The sequence below is a fragment of the Chelmon rostratus genome, chromosome 4, assembly GCF_017976325.1.
Source record: "Chelmon rostratus isolate fCheRos1 chromosome 4, fCheRos1.pri, whole genome shotgun sequence".
Taxonomy (NCBI): domain Eukaryota; kingdom Metazoa; phylum Chordata; class Actinopteri; order Chaetodontiformes; family Chaetodontidae; genus Chelmon; species Chelmon rostratus.
In genome coordinates, this window is record NC_055661.1 from 3941116 (window position 1) to 3962048 (window position 20933).

Consider the following 20933-nt stretch of genomic DNA (forward strand, 5'->3'; position numbering starts at 1 on the left):
GTTATTGGTATCAATAACTATCCTTTAATATTTTAAAATTAATTCTTTGTGTTTTTGCTTTCAAATTGATGCTAAATGAAGAGGGGTTTGTAAATTTTTCTGTAACACATACAATAGACTTTCATTTAGGTATGATGCAAATTAATTTGCATAAAAATACTTTTTTTTTCAAAATTCATAAATGTGCATCATAAAAGCCACAAAATTGGCTTACAACCATTACACTGTAACAGCAACACAACAGATGTAGTTTTCACTTTGACCGGTCCGACAAGAAACCAGCGCTTGCAAAAGGTTCCTAGGTGTGTGTTGAATATGCACAAACCGGCATTAGAGGAATGCATGAGCGATTCGGCTGCAATGTGGATTACAGCCCCTCGGATGAGTGGTGAAATCTTTTTAAGTTTCCATCAAGGTTTCTTGAACCCCGTTCATTTTTAAATATTATCTTAAAGAGTGTCAGAGATCTATATTTCCACTGTCTTTTCGACTGAGTAGGGGACAGTCCCGGATGCATCCCATTGAAAAGCTCAGGGTTATGGGCTGTTTATAAGACATGTGGATGTTAGTCTGACATACATTTTCCAAACCAACCAATAAGTCCTCATCATGAATCTAAATGATTTCATTTCGTTCTAAAACATTGAACTTGCAGTGGAAGAGACAGTCCAAACATGACAAACCATCAGTGTAATGTTATGTGAAAAGTGTTGGTAAGTCTCTTTTATCCGTGCCTTTTTATGGCAGGTTTTCATTTAATGATGAATTGTATGTTTATGTGTGCGTGTGTGTGTCAGTGCAGTATGTTTTCCTCAGCGGTTGCACAACTTGGTGATGTATGGTCTTTCTGTATATTGTGAATCATTGTCTGACAATACCCATTTAGAATTAAACTAAGATAAAGCATAGTTGCATGCATCCTACTTATGTATAGGGGTTTCCTCTTACAAAGGAGCTTTTGCGTGTGTGTGTGTGTGTGTGTGTGTGTGTGTGTGTGTGTGATTAGAGCTCTCATTCAACTCTCATCCACTTGACATAATCCAATTATTCCTTGAGAGTGAGACAGGGGGAATGTGACAGAAGGAAATGCTGTGTGAGGTTGTGTGTCTGTGTTTGTGCTTATTGTACTTTATTATTTGATTGTGTTGGCTAATCTAGTTGATCTGTTTGTATCGATCAATCTTAACATGACATTCTCTAGCCATATGAAAACCTTGCCGAACGCCAGTATTACTCTGAACACCTTTTGTTCTGCTCATTCTGTCCTCTTTCTCTGCTGCATGATATGAAACCCTGTGACCTAAAAAAAACACATTTATATTCAGCTAATTTGCAGTTAGGAAACAGAATGCCTGTTTTTAATTAAGTCTGTTTAATTTTACCAGCACAACAAGGAAAGTGTAATATTGAACCTATCTACAAAATGTTCTCTGTCAACAAATTCATATTCCTAAAATGTTAGAAAAGTCAGTGCACTTCTATGTCCTACTTCTGACATCTATGCAGTAAAGAAGAAGAAAACAAAAAAACAAAACAAGCCAGAAAACAACAAATGCACTTCAGGCAACGATAATGTTTCCTACAAAATGCATTTGGCAGAATATTAGTGGAAAATAAGCATATTCGGCAGGAGACAGGGTTCAGGTATAATCATCACCTTTTGGTCAAAGTGGCTAGTAGAGTGGATGAGTCAGTCATCGCTGCCTAAAATGAACCTGCTGATTGGCTGGTTGCCGGTTTTATTTTTCCAGCCTGCATTTGAAGAGTATGTTTGTACTTGAGCAATCACACACTGAGAAAGATTTCCATTTACCACTGATTTCAGTTTGTTTTTCTCCCAGTGTGGCGTTCTTAAGTTTATACAGCAACAGCGTTTTTGACAACCTGTGAGTCATGTTGTTTCTCTCTCTGGGAGATTAATAAAATGAGGGTTCATTGTGCTCGGGCATCATCACACCGGGGACAAATTCTGATTCATTATTCATTATTAGACTTCAATTTGGTCAAGGTTGGTCAAAATTAGGATCTTGTTTGAGATCACTTACAGGGGATTTCAAAATGTTTTTTCCTTTCCTGTGACGACGCATCTGAAAGTCTGTCTTTTCTTTTTCCTAGAACGAAAGAAGATTACTCTGACTGTTGGAAACCAGCTGTACTACAAGAAAATCTACAATGTTGTGGGATACCTGAAAGGAAGGAGGAACCCAGGTTTGTACAAACAGTCCAAAGTTTTGACTTAAAGCAAAAACTGCTTGTCTCATTATCAGTGTTTGACTAGGCAGTCAAAAATAAGAGTGTGCCCCGCATTCTTCAGTTCAAACGCTTGTTAAAATGTTGATTCAGTCACATTTTAGTCATGTGTTTTATTTTATTTCAAGTCTAGATTTAGGTGACAAACAAGCATGTGGGTGTTCTTGTTCACTAAAATATTATCCAGGTGTAGCTTCAGACAAGCAGCACAAACGCTGGGTAACATTAAATGTTAATTTAGCAAACATCAGGGTGGAGATTTACATGGTTGACAGCCAACATTAATCTCGTACCCATTCCTACATATCAGCGCGATTGGTCGACAGAAAGTAAACATTACACCGGCATCCAGTCCTTGAGAATCTGAGCTACGTCAGCATCAGCTCACCCTTTAACAAATGTCTGTGTGCCAGCTTTGCATGCTGTAGTTTGTCCCCTTCACATCTAATTTTGAATGCATTTCATCCATAAACAATGCTGGCAGAGACATAATGTAAGCGAAATCCACGATGCAGCTTATTAACTGAAGAGTACGAGCAGCTACGTCAGCCTGTGAAGAAATTCTGTTCCAGCTCTGTGCAGTGGAGGGTATTGTGTTGTCCATCAGGTGCACAGAATAAAAGGTCAATCTGATGTGTGCACATCATTAAGGCTTTGCTTCAGTCCGGAACTACTTTATTTATCTGCTTGCGTTTAAATTGAAATATTTTTTATTGTCCTTCTCATTTTCTGCTTCAATTATTTGGTGGTACATTTGACTGTGTACTCTGCACAGCCTTTATCATATTAGTCATGCTGTCCACAGCTACAGTGAACAAGTTGATGTGATTCAGTTTGAAGATTAAACATGAGTCATGGCCAAAAATAATATATGTGGCTTTACTTCTGATGTATGTGTATCCACATGATCCAAATGTGTATGAATTAAAAAAATCATCACTTTTCGTAGCTGTCTCTCAGTGTAGGAACAAATTACAGGAACTGGATTTGCTAGTGTTCCCCAAATAGCCTCAGTCTGAGGTGGCTTTTAAACAGGAGAAGTGACTCAGCTTATTGTGTTCACCATCAGACCTCCGAACGACTGGACGATTAGACATGAAGAGCAGAGCGTGGTGGTGACAAAGCACTCAGATCCCAAAAATATAGCAAGGGAAAACATGCAAGACACTATCAGGGATAATACATAGGTCTATAAATTAGAACTATATGAATACATTAGTTATTAAAAGGACTATGCATATTTTAGGACACTGAATACGTGTTATGAACTAAAGCACAACACCACCCACAAAACAGGCTCTGAGTTCACATTAGCATGTTAATGACTTCAGACAAGACTACCCAGTTTACGTAATAGGAAGAACTCTGTGTGTGTGTGTGTGTGTGTGTGCATGTGTGCATGTGTGCATGTTTGTGTCTTCAAGCGGAATTTTATGCAAGTGTGTGATTATGAAGTGTTTGCGTATGTGTGTGGTGGCTAAGAATCTTGTGACTGTTGAGACTTATTAGCATTATTCTGCATTATTTTGTGATATTTTACACACCAAGCTATTTATAAATATTTTATTAGAGTTGTCTCAGTCAATTAATTATGAAAATAAGCAGCACATTAATCAGCAATGAATACAACTGTAGGTCACAGCCCTGGTGGTAACAGATGAAGCAATGATTATACTGGCCACTAAGATGCAGAACTATGAGTGACCTCTTTGAAATGACATGTAGTCATTTGATCTGTTCATGTCAGGGAAATGTTTTAAATGAATCCATGCTTTTCTTTTTCTTCCTTCATTGGTCTCCTTCCTGTCCCACTCCTGTATCAGCTCAGGTCATTTCCAACCATATTTTGTCCGTTGCATGTTCAAATGGCAGCTTAGTTTCTTCCGCAGCTGTTTTTGCCCTTTTCCTTTTTTAATTGTCATTCTGCAGAGGAGACTCTTTATCTTGTCCTTGGCTCGCCCCCCACAGTCAGCCTTCCCTCCCGCTCTCCCGTCTACTCGTGGCGGTGCATTGTTACTGTACCTGTCCTGCCCAGTCAGTGGTGGAAAATTACCTTGCTGATTTACACTGTGATATTAGGCAGCCATAATGGGCCACTAAAGCAGATAATACGGGCCACAAATCTCCGAAAGGAGCGACATTTTAACTGGTTGTTGGCGTTTGGTCATATGTCTGTTCCACGCTCATTTATCTCGACCATAAACAGAATGAATATTCATGCACGTTTGCAAAGGTTTTGAGTCATACAGCCCTTATGATTATGATTATAATTATTATTATTATGCAGGAATCTGTATTACTATATTCAAACAGTCCTTACGTAAAATGCTGTTTGCTCATGTGGAGGGACAAACCTGCAATCTCAAAGCACCACAACACAACTAGCACAAAAATACAACACAGTTCACGGCAGGGCACTCCACACAATATTTTAAAGAAGTCAAAAACTGTGCAAGCTTCCTAAATGTAAGTTTTATTGCATATTTAAAGTGCACTAATTTGAACTAACTAATTCTACCCTTTCACTGGTGGGGAGGTGGCTTCTCTTCCCAATTTGCAAGTTTTCCGAGTTTTGACAAAGTATGACCAAGCTACTATTAATTCTGAAACATTTTAAAGTTAAAAAATCACCTTGTCAGTGCTCACTGGTGGACAAACTACAAACTAATGGTGACAGTGTTTCTAAATGACGTCAGACCTATGTGTGGCATTTCTATGTTGTGATTTGTTGTTGCTCACAGGCCAACATATACTCCACTATAGTACATCTATCAGCTTGGCCAAACACAGTACCCTTCATGGCTCCATTCTGTCCCCTTGCTTACGTGTTATATAACTTGGCATGATTGGCATGATTCTTTGATGAGCTTGTCAGGCTCTAGGGCAGGGATCACCAACACGGTGCCTGTACCAGGTCGCGTCTAAGGACCACATGAGTCGCCCGCCGGCCTGTTCTAAAAATAGCTTAAATAGCGCCACTTACCAGTTAATTTTTTTTAGTTGCTGTTCTTGTTTTAATCACATTTACATGTAAACTGGAACTGACAAAATATAAAAAATAACTTGTCCAAAAGAATGTTTGATATAAATGAACTCTGACCTACTATAGTTAAAGGTCAGTATTGTCACGAGCAAAATGTAGAGTTTGATGGAGATCAAACAGATTCCCCACGTCAGTGCTAATTTAAAGCATTACTTTTTACAGGCAAAAGCAAATGAGAAGCTAACTTTCATTGGGCTGCTTTGCTTTTTCACTCACTTTTTTGTGTGTTCTAATGAAGTTTACTGATTTTGGCATAAAATATGACAAATGTTGCAGGGGTGACAGTATAACAGCAGAAAGAGAGAATTTTCAAACCTACATGCCAGTGCCGAAAAGGTCACAACACTATGTTTGACTCCCGTTTTGTGACTATTTATCCTCAAACGATCCCAGATATTGCAACCAGAGGATCCTGCGGTCCAACATCTGACAGAGTTTTAAAAACAGAGCTGCAAAACTGGATAATTCTAAATCACAAAAGCAAAGGAGGCACAGATGGGATCTATGGTAGGATACGTACGTTAGTGAGTGTAACGTCATGGAAATGCAGTCAATGAACTACATCAGGCCTCGTCTCTTACAGGTGAAGATGTACATAATCCCGCCATAGACCCTGCAGACTGCTTTTCTGTTATACTCAACCCCATATCCATTTCTCATGCAGATTTTTAAACTGTCTGTCTGATGAGGGATTCAGTACGTTAGACCATTGATCACACACTGCTTCACACACTGCTGCTGCTGCTAAGAAGAGCAAAGGATTGTAATTTAGATTTAACACATCCAAAAACCTGAAGAAATCTAAAACAATTGGGACGCTGCATGACTGCTCAAATACATGAAACATTCATCTTTGAATAGTGATTATTTACTTTTAATACAATTGCACCTTCATAGCTGACAATGATCATGAAGAAAACATTTGCTTCCTGCCAAGAGTTAAATGAGATCTGCAACTGCCAGCAGCTTGTTAGCTTAGCTTAGCACAAAGACCGAAAGCAAGAGCCTGGCTCTAACCGCAGGTAACAAAACCTGCCTAATGCGGGGATCAGACTACATAATGTTTTTGTCCTTGACGATGGCCACCATGTCAGAGCTAACGATCACAGCGCCATAAACTCTAGCTGTGTCTTGGTCAGGTGACTGGCAGAACAGAAGCAGGTTAGCTGTTTCCCCATTTCCAGTCTTTATGCTCAGCAGAGCTAAGCAAACTACTGGGCATCGCTTCATAGTCACCTTAAAGACATGTGAGTGGTAATCATTTTCTGTGCTAACTCTCTGCCTATGTGCCCGTTAATGAAGGAACATAACAGTGTGGCTTATTGATGTGTTTTTATTTTTTTTGGACAAAAATGAAGCTGTATATCTCATTAATAAGACATATCAGGCTTTAGAAACACACACTTTACTTGTTAGTAGGATTAATTGCTGATTTACACATCCTCTAAAAGTGCCTGTGCCAGGAGTTGAGGACAAAATACCAACAGGGGCCATTGGCATACCTGTATGACCGTTAAAGTCAAACTATATTTGTTGCTTGCAATAATTTCAGTTAGAAAAGAAAGAAAAAAAGAAATTCCCCACCATCGACTGCACTGAACATTAGTTGGTGCCTGCTGAACCATTAATTAATAATTTGTTGTGGCCTAAGGGCAGCAAGAACATGACCTCATGTATTTAATTATTCTTTTTCTTATTTTTATATGTATAAGTGTTTTCTTATAAAATCTCTTCTGAACAAGACGTATACCCATGAAAAAGTTGTGCAAATCAAAAAAAAAAAAAAAAAAACAACAAAAATTGATAAAATAAAGCAAACTGCACTTTCACACATGACTAATTTGCAGCAGTTTACAGTAATGGTTGATTTAGCCTGGAAGCCGCTCTCAGTGTAATAATTTGTTGTCTGATTCTTGGGCTAAGCTAGCAGGCTTCTCTAAGCACCTCTTTTCTCAAACACAGTCATCAGCGCTCTGTGTTGGGGTGATGAGGTTTGCTCTGTTCCTCTCTTTGCCTGCAGGAAGCCGCTTTGTGCATCCATACTGAACACTCTGTCTTTGTACAGAATGTAAGGCATACAAAGAAGCCTGAAGCATTCGTGTTTGTGTGTGTCTGAGTGTGTTTCCGTGCAGAAACCACACTGTGCTTGAATACTATTGCGATACTTTTACTGAACTTTAGTGTTATACATTTTCTTTTTCTACATCTCTGTTCACCTTTTCCTTTTCTCCATTTACATGTCATTGGCCTTATACAATGCCCTCTGTATTTATTGAAGCAAATGCATGAAGCAGAGGCTTTATGTGTCTGTTTTTCAGTGTCTGGAGTCATGATTGCTTTTGATACAAAAAAGTGAGACGAGCATGTCATCTTTTCAAACAAGGTGAAGTTAGGGAAATGTTCAAATGTCACTGGACCAAGACTTAACAGGACATAACATTACAAATGAATCCTTCAATGATCAAATGTAGTTAAAGGTAAATGTGACAATGTAATTCAGAGGTGTCAGTCGGAAGGATGACATACACCACTGACAGGCCTATCTGTCTATAAAGCTGCATCATCTTTATTTAATTAAATTTTTATTTTTTCTGAGTTTGGAAGATTTGAAATGACCAAAAATGCAATGAAAGCATTGGCTGCACATGCAGTTTGCACATTTGGATTGATTACTTATTTTTTCATGTGCCTGATTGTGAGTATGTCATTGTCTTGCACCTCTTATTGAATTAGCATTTGAAATTAGCTTCCATTTCGACTCCACTCTAGATTTACTGTTACTGAAAGAGAATAAAGCCTAAAATAATGAGAGAATTCTAATATTATAGAAGTGATGTGTTCAGTTAATTCTGCTGTGGAAAGGCTGCCTTCTTCCATACATACTGTACTGTATAAGTTATATATAAGTTGGTGCATGGACGTGCGTGTGTGTGTGTGTGCGCATGTGTGTGTGTGAGTTTTCCGTTGCCACACAACATTTGATGCTGCTTTCATGGAACAGTAGAACTTGTTGCCCTCATGGCTGCTTTTTATAAGTTCTGTGTTTCTTTTTGATTTAATAAATCTGGTCATAAGTTAAATATATAATACATGTGTATAGTGGCAATATTCCCCTACAACCAAGGAAATAAATCCATAAATTAACTTTTTACTTCTCTGTGTATTTGTTTACAGATCGGTATGTGCTGGTTGGCAGTCGCCATGACAGCGACCAAGGAGGCGGGGCTTCGGCTATTATGAATCAGCTCATCGCTGCGCTGACAGAGCAGACCAAACAAGGATGGGTGCCAGACCGTACCACTGTGTTTTGCTCGTGGGGAGGCTCAGCCCTGGGGAACATCGGGTCCTATGAGTGGGGAAAGGTCAGCAAGCATAAGAGCATCTGCTTTATTAAATGTCAGCTCAGGGATAAAAAGGTTGTGGGTTCTGGAGTGATTGAAACTGAGGCAGATGTAAAAACATAATAAATGAAAGCAGACACCAGCAACAAACATACACCATGTGTATGGCATCTGTATGAGCATCAGCATACAGCACATCTACAGAGAAGATGAAGAACGAGGTTCTTCATCTTCTCTGATAACATTCTTTCTCCAACTTATGCTACTACTCGGGCTTGTTAGCAGTTAGCCAGCTAAAAGCCAAAATACTAAACACGAAGATGATAGTTGGGTCTGTGCAGCAGCTTGTGCTGAAACGTGTGAGTACTGACTAGATGGAATGTGACTGAACTCTGTGTACCATCTTTTCAAATGTCAGTGGAAATAGCCACAATTAACAGTTATAAGACGGATAGCCAGTTGCTGCTGGGGCCCACTGTGTTCTCTCAAGAAAGGAAGGCTGCCGCACGAACAACCCACTACAGCTGCAATCAGGCTATATTGTTTGGATTGAGTAGGTCTCACTTAGGATTCGTTATTCTTGTTCCCACAAAAGCAGAGGAAGTCATTGTTATTGTTAGCAAGATTGTTACTGACAATGACTTCCTATAAAATTAAAAGTAAGACATCCAGCTCGCAACAAAAACACGTTTGTGCAACAGTCTCAGATTCTTACTTAGATCACAATGTAGTTTTTGATCTAATGATTTCAAGTGAGATTTAATTACATTGCAAGCGACATCAGATGGCAAATGACGACAGCAATGTAATCCTGAGACGTGGCAAGGACACTTTTGTGTGGACTACTGATAATCATGATAATGTGACCAGTGTGACAACAATGACAGATTTCTGAATATGATCGGGAGTGTAATGATGATGTGTGTGTGTTCCCTTCAGGATAACAGTGTTGTCCTGAAGAGCAGTGCAGTGGCCTACGTCAGTCTGAACTCTCCGGTTAGAGGGACAGAGACCCTCAGAGCTACAGCCTCTCCAACACTGCTGCAGCTCACTTCAGATATACAGAGAGTACGTATTTCTGCTTCTGCTAACTGTGCTACCACTGACACCACCACTACCAGCGCTACAATGACTGCTAACGTCACTGCAACTCAGCACAGATGTACAGTTGAACTAATACTATGACTACTACTGCGACTACCAGCAGTAACCAACTATATCTTGGTCAAGACCCTTGAATCATTTCACCTTTTAAACTCTGGGTTTTAAAAAAAGAAAGTCAATTTACATCATTGCATCATTTAAAACAAAACAAAAGGAGAAGAAGTTGCCCAGACAAACAATGGTGGTACAAGTAATTGGCTGTTAGGAACACGTTCACAGATCATTCACATTTCACAGTTCAGTCTGGCAGCCCATTGGTTGACCAAATGTGCAGCTGCTCTCACCTGCTCACCAGGTGCCAGCTTTTGACTCCAGCTTGAGACATGTACTACCAATTGGGCCAGCCTTTTATTTGAAAGGTGGAACCTGGACCCATGCTGAACTCAGAATTGTCAAACCTGAACCCAGCTGAGAAACACAGACCTGTTTAACAAGTCACCATATGTAACATTGGTAGCCTCCCCCACCCCCTGTGTCTGGCCGGAACACATAATGCATGCTCCTTGTTAAGAAAGATATTGTGTTCCTCTCCTGCTGATCGAAACAGCACAGCTAATACACTTTCAGCTCTAAAGTTGTTGTTTGCTCTTTAAAACTATAAAAACGATTGCTTGTTTGTTTCCACGGCTGCTAACATTAGCATTGCTAATTTGCTATCTGTGATGTGTTCCTTCACCTTGTTCCGCACCTTCTCATCCTCATGTTACAATGTTGCCTCTGATGTTGTACTGGAATATGAAATAAATGAAAGTACAAGTAGGCTCATACAAGAAGTACAAGGAAACAAAGGAAAAGCATCTCTTTGCTTTAGGATACAATGCAGTATGTAGTAAAGTAATAATAAAGTAGGTCTAGATCGGCAACTTTAATAAGATATTGTAGAATTGTAGAAATCATTGTGAAATGTTTGACTTCCACTCTATATTAAGGAGTATGACTCCCCAATATATTATGTAACTGTTTCTGTTAGCTGTTTACTGACTTACTATTAGCAAACACCCTTTTGACTTTTTCACCCTTATCATGCTTAGTTTACCCCCATCAGTGTTCCTAACTTTGCTCCACTTGAATCTCCTCACCTCCTAGCTCCCCTCATGCTCTGCTCTGCTCTGATCCATCTGTCTCTGCACATTGTAGCTCTGGAGCGGATTGCCGTGATAGTTAACACAGTAATGAGCGAAACATAATCACAAGAAATGGGGAGACTTTGACTGCTTCTTTAAAGCATGTCACCTTTTCTGTGAGAGGGGGAGGATGACACTCTCAATTTGATCTAAATAAAACTAACTTCACTCTCACCCCATCCCACACTTCACATTCACACACAATCTGCAATGGCCATTCTGCTGATTAAGTATAGCAGCTCTGTGATTCAGCCTCCCAAACTGTCTCTTTATTTCAACCTGGGGGTGTTTCGCAGATATGTTCAACCCTCGCAGACTTCTTCTTTCCAACTTCCACCGTCTCTTTAAACTTTGAAAACTTTTGCCTTTAAAACACACACCTCATCGTCACTCTCTCTCATTTCCTTCCTCTGCCTCCTCCTTCCTTTATTTTGTTCTTCCCCTTCTCCCTTCAGCACTACATCTCTCCCTGCGTCCCTCTCTCACCGCCTTGCTCCCTCTCCTATCATTTCTTAATCTCCTCTTTCATCAGCAGCAAGCACTGCATCTCCCCACCCGCTCATTTTCCTCATTAAAATCTCCCTCTCACTTCTCCTCTGCCTTCTCTCTTTGTTTCCTCAGGTTATTCTATATGGTATTCTTACGTCTGTCTTTAGGTTAGTCATCCATCCTCAGGGAAGAGTCATGTTGCTGCCAGGCACCCAGGTACAAGAGGTCAAGAGTGGACAGATAGTACAGTGTACTGTCTCTTTATTCTCTTTTCTACTATAAACTAATTAGTCAGAATGGTCCAGTCTACCTGTGACATTCAGCTGCTGCAGCCTCTGCCAACGCCATATAAAGAGAGGAAGAAAAAAGGACACATCGACAAAGTAACTTGTACTTTTGATGCTCTTTAATGAAATATCTTTCACAGAAAAAAAGGAAAAAACACTGCATGCATACTCTGCCTCTGTTCTCATTATCCTGTCATATTCATTCATTCTGTCAGGCTTCATGTTAACCTTGTCATGCCGCTCCATTGTTTTCATCTTCAAGAAATATGGTGTATATAAACCTTATGCTCAGGCATCATTCTTCCTGGTCATAAATACCCAGGGGACATTAGTGCTGCTGTAAACACTGCTGTAGGAAGGAGGAAACTTACAGGAGCCTGCATGCAGCTTCAGCTGCTTCAGTCTGATTGGCTTTCTCCTCATTGCCCAAGGACAATTTCTCACTCAGCTCGACACTTTTTCAATTCAAATCATGCTAGCTCGAGCATAATTGTCTGCTCTATTATGTATTGCTCCATGTGCCCACTTGGATTGACAGTGCATCAGTGCACCCACCTGTGAATTGTACAGTGTTCTGTCTGAACGCTGGCTTTACTCCAGAAAAGCTGCACATTGGAGATGCAACAATTTGGTCACAATTGTTATTTAATCTTTATATTTAATCCTGGTTCTGGCAAAGGAAGATGGCATCACTTTTTTTAATGACACCTGCAAAGCTTTGAATAGTCACCATTTCTAGCCCAATATCCAGAAAATCAGTGTAAGAAAAAATGACTTGGTGTGTGTTTCCATTCACTATTGTTATGATAACACTAGGGGTCAGCAGCTGGTGGAGTTAATTCTCCAGTCACATGCCTTTAAACCATTACAGAAGGACGGGGCATAACAAGATGAAGGCATTAAAAGAGCAACAGTTGAACCTCAAGCAAACAAAAATGTGGAAAACATGAGGGAAATGTGTCATTTATGTTTCTTTATTGAGAAAAGCAACGGTACAGACTGCTGATCTGATGTCTTCTCCATCACACTGGCATCTGGCATTCACATTTTGCTTTTATCAATACACCAACATTTCCACCTCAGCCACATTTTTTGGTTTTCATATTGCCAGTGTTTCCATTCAGCTTTTCTTTTTATTGGACTTGTATCACAACAAACTTCCTTTTGTTACTGTGACACAACCTTGTAGGAGACTCTATAGCAGCATGCTCAAATGTTTCCACGTAGCCACTTTAGTATACCAAGATTGCTTTGGTGTGTTAATAAATCAGGAGGGTAAAATGCATCATAACAGCTCTGCAGAGTAACAGTGTGCTATCCAAAGAATCCTCCAAGAGTCCCTCCTCAGTGTTTACTTTTTATTCAGCCTCCCGTCTCATCTCGCCTCGCCTCATTGTACCGTTCGGTGACAGCTGTATCTCTGGCACACTCTATTGCTCTATTCATCATCTCAAGAGGCTCTGAGCTGCCCTAGGTACGCTCCCCACCTCCCAATATTTAGAAACAGGTCTAAGCATGTCGTTAATCATGTTTGCACAACAGCCGTAATACTTCCTACTTATCTTACTTTGCAGGGACCTGTCTTCCAAATCGAGATGCTGCTGCACTGAGTTTTGGAATGGGTGCTTGGGAACCAATTATAATACAACTAGATACTTCTGTTGTGGGGGATTTACACGGTGAGGAGGGACAACAGGGGGGTAGATGGACAGAAAGAAGGCAAGTGGAGGAAAATCAAAGGTGGAAAGAGAGAAACCAGGATCAGCTTTGGTGGTTAGAAGAATACAAAACAAATGGCCTGCGCTTTAATTGGGTATTGTTCCAAAGATGTATGTGTGTCTCGTCTCCAGTCGGAGTGTGGGTGGCTTGTAACAGTTCCCTTCATTTGAAAACAAATGCTCGTACAGTGGACAGCACACTGTTAGACTGAAAAAAGACCTGAGTGGAAAACCCTTCATCTGTTCTCTCTCCAAGAAATGGCCATGGGCCTGAACGGACGTGTTATGTTTCTTTGTGTGTGTGTGTGTGTGTGTGTGTGTGTGTGTGTAGATGTACGTGATTTGAGGGCATTTAGTTGGCCATTGTAGTGTGATTTAAACCCCTCTGAGCTCTGTGTGGGGCCCTCAGTTGTTTATATTCCATACCCCCGACTCAACTGGCCTCACTAGTACATGATTCCATATTTCCTCCTATGTTGTTTCTATGGAGTAACAATATGCTGTGTTTCACTCTTATTATTCTCTGTCTGTCTATGTGATTGGCGTGCAGCACACAGGATTTTGGCACTGGTTGTCCCCACACGTGGGTATGAGCTGATGAAAGACTTTGGGTGCTACGAGGAAAAAGATGAATTTTGTTAAATATTGAAAAGGTAAAAGATGTCCTGTCTCAGTAAAGCTCCTAAAGTCCTTCGTGTTTTTTTCTCGTCAGGTTTTGACATATTTATCTCAGGTTTCTGGACATTGATAGAATTTCAATTGTGGTGCTCAGTTTAAAAAAAAAAAAAAAAATGACAGCATCTTCTCTTGTCTTGTTCTTTGGATTATCATCACAGTGAACAGATTTCTTTGATACATTTGACTTTTTTTTTATGTTTCAGTTGATAGATATCTGAAATGTTTTTCTCCAAAGTGTATAGGTGGGTTCCATTATTTAGATCTTGCAAAAGTTGGCAAGTACTGCTTTAAAAGTCAGGGCATTTTAATCTTATCTCAGTCAAAGAAAAGTGGAACAATTTTAGTTTTAGTCAATGAACACTGCTTAAATTTTAGTCATTTTTAGTCATCAGATTACATTCAACATTTCAGTCAATCTGGTTTAGCCAAAACCAATCATAGTTAATATTTAATAATAATGATTCATTATGTAATTTGAGCCAAAATTACTTCACATAACATTTTATCTTTTCATTATGTGATGAAAAACACAGGCTGAATGATTAAGAATGCAGCTTTGCAGAAAGTGTCTGTTCGAGTGGTCTGATTACATCCAGATTCATTTGGATGCCAAATCGAATCAAATTCACTGTGATGATAATGTGAAGGACAAATGAACCCAACATTTCTGTCATAAAAAAAAAAAATACATCACACATCTCCTTGTCCATTAACCTAGAAGAAAGAACGTGAAACATTCGATGTGTTCTTGTTGATCAGTGCTAAATGTGTGTGTGTAGAGAGTGTGGTTAAGTGAGTGAGAAACAGGTGTATTAGTAAGTGCGACAACTACTTTCTGTTGACTCGTGGTCATCGTCAAACCTGCTTACACTGAATTTGTTACCGACTATCCATAAGTGTCTCTTGTACACACACCACATTGCATCCCCATAGTGACAAATTTAACCTGCGTTTGTCATCCTATGGGACACATCTCAACCCAACCACAGCTCTATATTCCTGCTTCTCTGCTTGTCTGTCTGACTATCCTCTCTGTGTTTCACTCTGTCTCTCCCACACCCACCCGTCTCCACCATATTGACATCAATAGAGTCCGGCAGGCTGATAGCATTTTGATGCAGAATCCTTTCAGGAATAAACAGGCGTAGTTGTAATCCTTTCAAGTGAGTCAAGGCTGATTAGGGCAGGAGTGATGTCTGTGGGTTTTTCCTTTTTCTTTTCAATGTCTGCTTCAGAGTGAGAAATATGTGTGTGTATGTCTGTGCGTGTGTGTGTGTATACTGCATATATGCATATAAACAGACAGATATAGATATTCATTTATACACACACACACACATATATATATACATATATATATAAACAGTACATGAACGTACCAGAAATGGTTTAAAACACACAAATATATGTATAATGTAGTAGTTGTAAGTGTTGATGCATTTGTCGACAGCCTGACTCTCACTGCCTTCCTTCCTCAGGCTGTGAGACTCCTCAGTTCCTCCTCCGCCATAAATAACAGTTTTTTGTTTCGTGTATAGCATGGATGTTCTACAGCTTGCATTTTGTTGTGCAACCTTGTGCTGCAGAATGATAAACAAACTTTGAACCTTGTACCTTCAACTATAACTCCTCCCGTGAAGCACCCATAAACGGAAGCCGGTGTATAAACAGATAATGAATGAGGATACAGTAAAACACAGTTGTAGAGAGGTAGTCATTGAATGTACAGCGAATGGCTATTGCAGATGAATATAGGGTTTGATTTAATGATCATGTTATTTTTTTAATTTATTTGTTTAGTTGTGCTTTTTTTTTACTTGGTTCTGATTTAAGATGGGTTTATTTTACATGTTGGCTCATGACAGTAAGAAAGCAATACATCTTTAAACAGATACAATAACATCATTTCTGGAATAAATAGATTTTAGTCCAGCTGCCTTTCTTTTCTGTCACAGCGGGGGCTGTCAGAAGTCGATCCAGAACAGGCATGATTGAGAGGGCCTTGTCCTCCTGCCCCCTTCTGTTTCTGGCGTAGAGCTCGGTCAAAATCCACCACCCACATTCAGTCCAAACTTCTGTAAATGACGCCTCTGTATACAATGACCTAAATATTACATTGTAAAATACCAACCGCCCCGGTGACACCATGGAGACCATTCTAAAAAAATTCTTCTCACAGAAATAAATATAGGTTAACTGTTGCTGCCAAATCTAGGAAAAGAGGTTACTTCATTTGTTTTATAATTACCATCACTTATCCATAAGAGAAAGATTTTTGCATGTATATACTAGTCTGGACTGAATGCTCAAACCGCTTCCACTTGACATGATCCAAAAATCTCATCCAAAGACTACTCCCCCAGAACAACAACCATGCATAATTTAAATCTTTCACACAATGGATCTCAAATGCCAAAAGACCTTTTGCATATTTCCATTGTGTCATATTTTAAACACAATCTGTATTCACTGTGGCAAATCATCCTCTTGTAGACGCTCTGAGAGTATATGCAGACTGGAAAAATTACGGCTGACATTTTAATTGAATTATAACGCCATGACAGGCTTTCAAACATGGAGAAGGGATGACAGTAGACCGGCTTCAGAATCACACTGTAAATGGTAAATATGAACATAATCCACATTAGCGAATATGCAAGGGAGCCTAATTTATATGTCTAATTTATATGTTTTCACACATAAAACCAGTGGAAAAGAAGCTCACAATAAATCACCGGAACGGGTCCCTGACTTTATGGCTGTGCAGCTATGCAAGATGGTTCGACAGCACACTTGGCATAATGTTTGAAATAGTACGCTGTCTGCAATATGTTTGAATTACCAAAGTTTTTGAATTGTCAGGACAGACATTGTGTGACTGAGGCAGCCTCCATGAATATGCATAACCAGGAGGAGAAGCTGCACGGCCTCAGAAGGTGTTTATGTATCTGCCAGCGTGGCCCGTCCATCACAGTTTCATATCATAGCGACAGAACATAAGTAGAGGAACGCATATGAAAGTGCATGTTAGGTGAAGAATGAGCACTGTCAGCAGCTGTAGCTATGACATTCGTCAGGGGCCGTGGTGTGATGCATCTGCCCAGCAGTAGTTGCCTGGTAAGAGGCAAGCTGCAAACCATGCAAGGCCATGCAGGACTTATTGTTTGTAAGAGGTGGAGGCAGGTATAGTCACGTAGCCAGAGTCTTTCATAAGATTCATTTCTGCTTAATAAATGCCCCCTAAATGAATTAAAGACACATTACAGCCTAATTTGCGTATAAGTCATGGCCCTGAATATACATAATTGCTCTTAGCTAGAATTAATCAATGCCTATTCCTGAAGTGCACTATTTCTCTGTGGGCACTCTTCTGCAAGGTTGACTTTTAACCCACTCAGCAATCATTTTAGCAATGCTAGAGACACAGTTCCAGGGAATTTCATCACCGTGAGTGGAAAAATGTATGTATGTATGTGGTTGATAGATAATGTGGCCTACTATGTATTTTACAATACATTATGCATTACCCAGTTACCTTGTGGGATACATTTAATGGATGTTTTTTTTTAGATGCATTCCCATCTGTTTACTGTGCATTTTCTAATACTTATTATTAATCATTGGCTGTTTCACTGATGTAATCATTATTTGCATTCAGTTGTACTCATAAACTGTGGACGATTGGCTGCAGGTTGTCTGGTAAATACTGACAGCCTTTCACTTCCATTTCCTGTTGAAAGAATAACATAATGAAGTTCTGCCCAGAAAGCAAGCCCATACGTGCCGGCTGCCGGCCAAACTGCCAACTACTCATGTCAGTCCAGACGACGATTTCATTATATTCATTTCTGATTCTAATAAAATAGTTTTGATCAGCGAGTTATGATTTGCTATAGTGCCTTGTAGGACCACTAGCATCCGCTTCAAAAGAAAGAAACGTGCCCATCTGTCTGTATCAGTCCCGCCTCCACATGCTCTACATGAATGTGTGTGTGTGTGTGTGTGTGTGTGTGTGTGTGTGTGTGTGTGTGTGTGTGTGTGCGCGTACTCAGATGAGAGGTTGTGTCCTGCAGAGTGAAGAGTCATCTTCAGCGTTTGACAAATATTAGCAAAATAATTGAAGACAACACATGAAGAGTTGCACTGATTGCGCAGACAGGGGGCAGCTTCATTCGGTGGGCTGCTTCAGAAACCACCGGTGGCAGTAAGCATTAAAAAGTGACCTGAAGGTGAAACTTTACGAGGGTGTAGCTGAGGTCAAAATGAAGGTTCAAAGACTGGTGCGGTCCAACCCAAGAGTACTGAGTACTCATTTGATAATGTAGTAATGAGTACTCATGGGTACCATCATCAACATGTTGACAGGTGTCACCGCTGGTGTGATCCCATTACAACACGGTCTATAGTTTAACTCTTGTCGTTTTGTGGCTGTACTTTATGCTTTTATATCGTGTTAATGCATCATTTATCAGTTCCAGAGGTAAATATCATCATGAGTGGGACAGTTGATAGCTCAGTCTAGATGAACTTGGTGGGATTTTTTACTGTACTTCAGAATTTAATACTAACAAATGCAAACTCATAATGCATTGAAATTTATTGGTAGTACGCAATTTGGGCATTTCCACACAATCTTTCATAGTTAGTCAAATAGTTTAAGCGTGATGGTTTTATTAGAATTCTATATGGCTCTATATACAGCATGTTTAACTCTGTTACAGCTTTCCTTGTTTTATTTTATGCTCAAGAAAAGAGATACAGAAAGAGACTAGCTTTAGACTTTTGGGATCCACTCTTGTCTCTGTGTCTCTCCCATTCTCTCTCTTTGTCTCTTTAATATCCCAGTCACTCACTTCTGGATGGCTGGGGCATGCTTTTCAGTTCAACAGCTGCAAATGGCTTCTCCAAAGACCACGGTCCGGAACGGAATTATTATTATGATCACACAGATATTGCAAAGTTGTTTTTGTCATTTGGCACTTTGTTGTTGCAGTGGGTTGCATTCTGATTACGGTACACCGCCACTCTCTGACACCCTCTGCTTGTTTGATGTGTCATAATGCTGATGTACGCAGAGTGTACAAAATGTTGGGGCCCCGTGTTTTTGTGTGGAAAATGGGAGGTGAGATTGATTGAAATGGGATGATAACAAAAAAAATATGTATAGGATGGTTTTATGAGTGAGTTCAACATGTGCATGGCTTTGGTTTTATATTGTGTTTTTATTCTAAAATAATAATAATAAAAAAACTTAAACATATCCCCGTTCAAGCAAGAATATCATCAATATTCTCACTCTGCAAGATTATCTTGGTTCGAGTCCAGCAAGCCATTCTGTGTAGCACGTATGATTTTGTAGATTGAGTGGTATTGAGTGGTAAGCTGAGATCTCAAAATGATTTCAGTCTATTCTTATCATACCAGACAAAGAAATTAAATATTGATTCCTGGTGTGGCACCACAGGCTGGAATTACCCATTCTCTCTGCTCTCTCACTTTTTCCCTCCCTGCTCACTTGTTTATTCTCTCTGTCCTCCCATCACATCCCTTTTTTACACCTCTCTTTTTGTAATTCCCTCTCTAAAGAACTCTACTTTCATTTTGACCGTCTCTGTCTCTCTTTTGCCCCTCTGACTCTCTTTTAACGCACTGTGTCTGGTTGTAAGAGAGGAAAAGGAGAGAAAAGGCACACGGCCTGACTTTAAATCTCCTCCCCAGCTGATGGAGTGATAGTCCATCTCTATATATAATCCTGTTTTGTGTCTTAAGTTGTGGTATTAAGAGTGCACAGGCCTTTAAAGTGTTTAGTGAATGCAATCACCTCAGGTCACCTAAACTCTTTCAAAACCAGCTGTATATTTTCTGAAATCTTAGTTTGATGAAAACAGGTGAGAGGTTAAGATAGATTTTCAGCCAACACAGCAATCTGAAACATTTTCTTCCTTTGAGATTATATAAGATAGCAGCCAAAGTCAAGAAGAACCCTTTTATATAGACTGGATCCCTGTTCGGTTCACAAGCGGAAAATAAATGCTACGTTACAGCTGCATCTAACCTCAGCACTGTAAGAAAGTTTTAGAATTTTCCAAATATTATCTAAAACTACGTGAACACGCAAACTGTTCCGATGAACACTTGAGTCAACAGTAACCAATAGTTATAAGTAACTGCTGTTCTTCATCGTTTGATTTCAGATTCATCCATTGTCCACCACTTATCTGGGTCTGGGTTGCCATGGTAGCAGACTAACCAAAGTTGCCCAAACATCCTTCTTCCAAACTACACGCTGCACCCCTTCCTCAGATTCTTGAGACATTTCCAAGCCAGATAGGATTTGGAATGTTTTCTTGTTTAGAGAGCATTGTGCTTGTGGGTGCACACAGCAGGGGGTGTAGGAAACAGTGGCACATGTCATGATAGCTTATGTATGTATGTATATATATATGTACAGTATATGGACAGGTGAAGATAAAGGTCAGTTTATGTGTGGTACTTGTCCTCGCATTTCCAACATCTTTGACCCGCACACTACATGATGATAGACATCTGTCGGCTTTAGCTGACCAGTATCCTTAGAAATTAGGTCCATAGTGGGCGATTCTGCACCCTGCAATTTACATCCAAGCTAGAATGAAGTGTTAGTGGAGGAAATAATAGCCCATTTTGTAGCAAGGCAGACAGTTAAGCTGTGGCATCAACGCAATGTTAAGTCAAGGCTTGGGGTGTGCATGGCCAAGCCCTGTGTAGAAAACAAAACAAAAAATGTGCTGGCAGGGCACTCAGCATGTCGTAATATCACAACTGCTCTTGCTGAGTTGATTCTATATTTAAAAAACACT

At 39.8% G+C, this 20933-nt stretch overlaps 1 protein-coding gene across 1 annotated transcript in view; it reads left to right on the top strand.

Annotated features, from left to right (window-relative positions):
* LOC121606000 (inactive N-acetylated-alpha-linked acidic dipeptidase-like protein 2) overlaps positions 1-20933 on the top strand; it is a 472539-nt gene that overhangs the window by 324071 nt on the left and 127535 nt on the right. The window contains exons 10-12 of the mRNA XM_041936153.1: positions 2116-2208; positions 8468-8655; positions 9574-9702. Of these exons, the coding sequence (XP_041792087.1) occupies positions 2116-2208; positions 8468-8655; positions 9574-9702 (410 nt within the window). The remainder of the gene's footprint in view (positions 1-2115; positions 2209-8467; positions 8656-9573; positions 9703-20933) is intronic.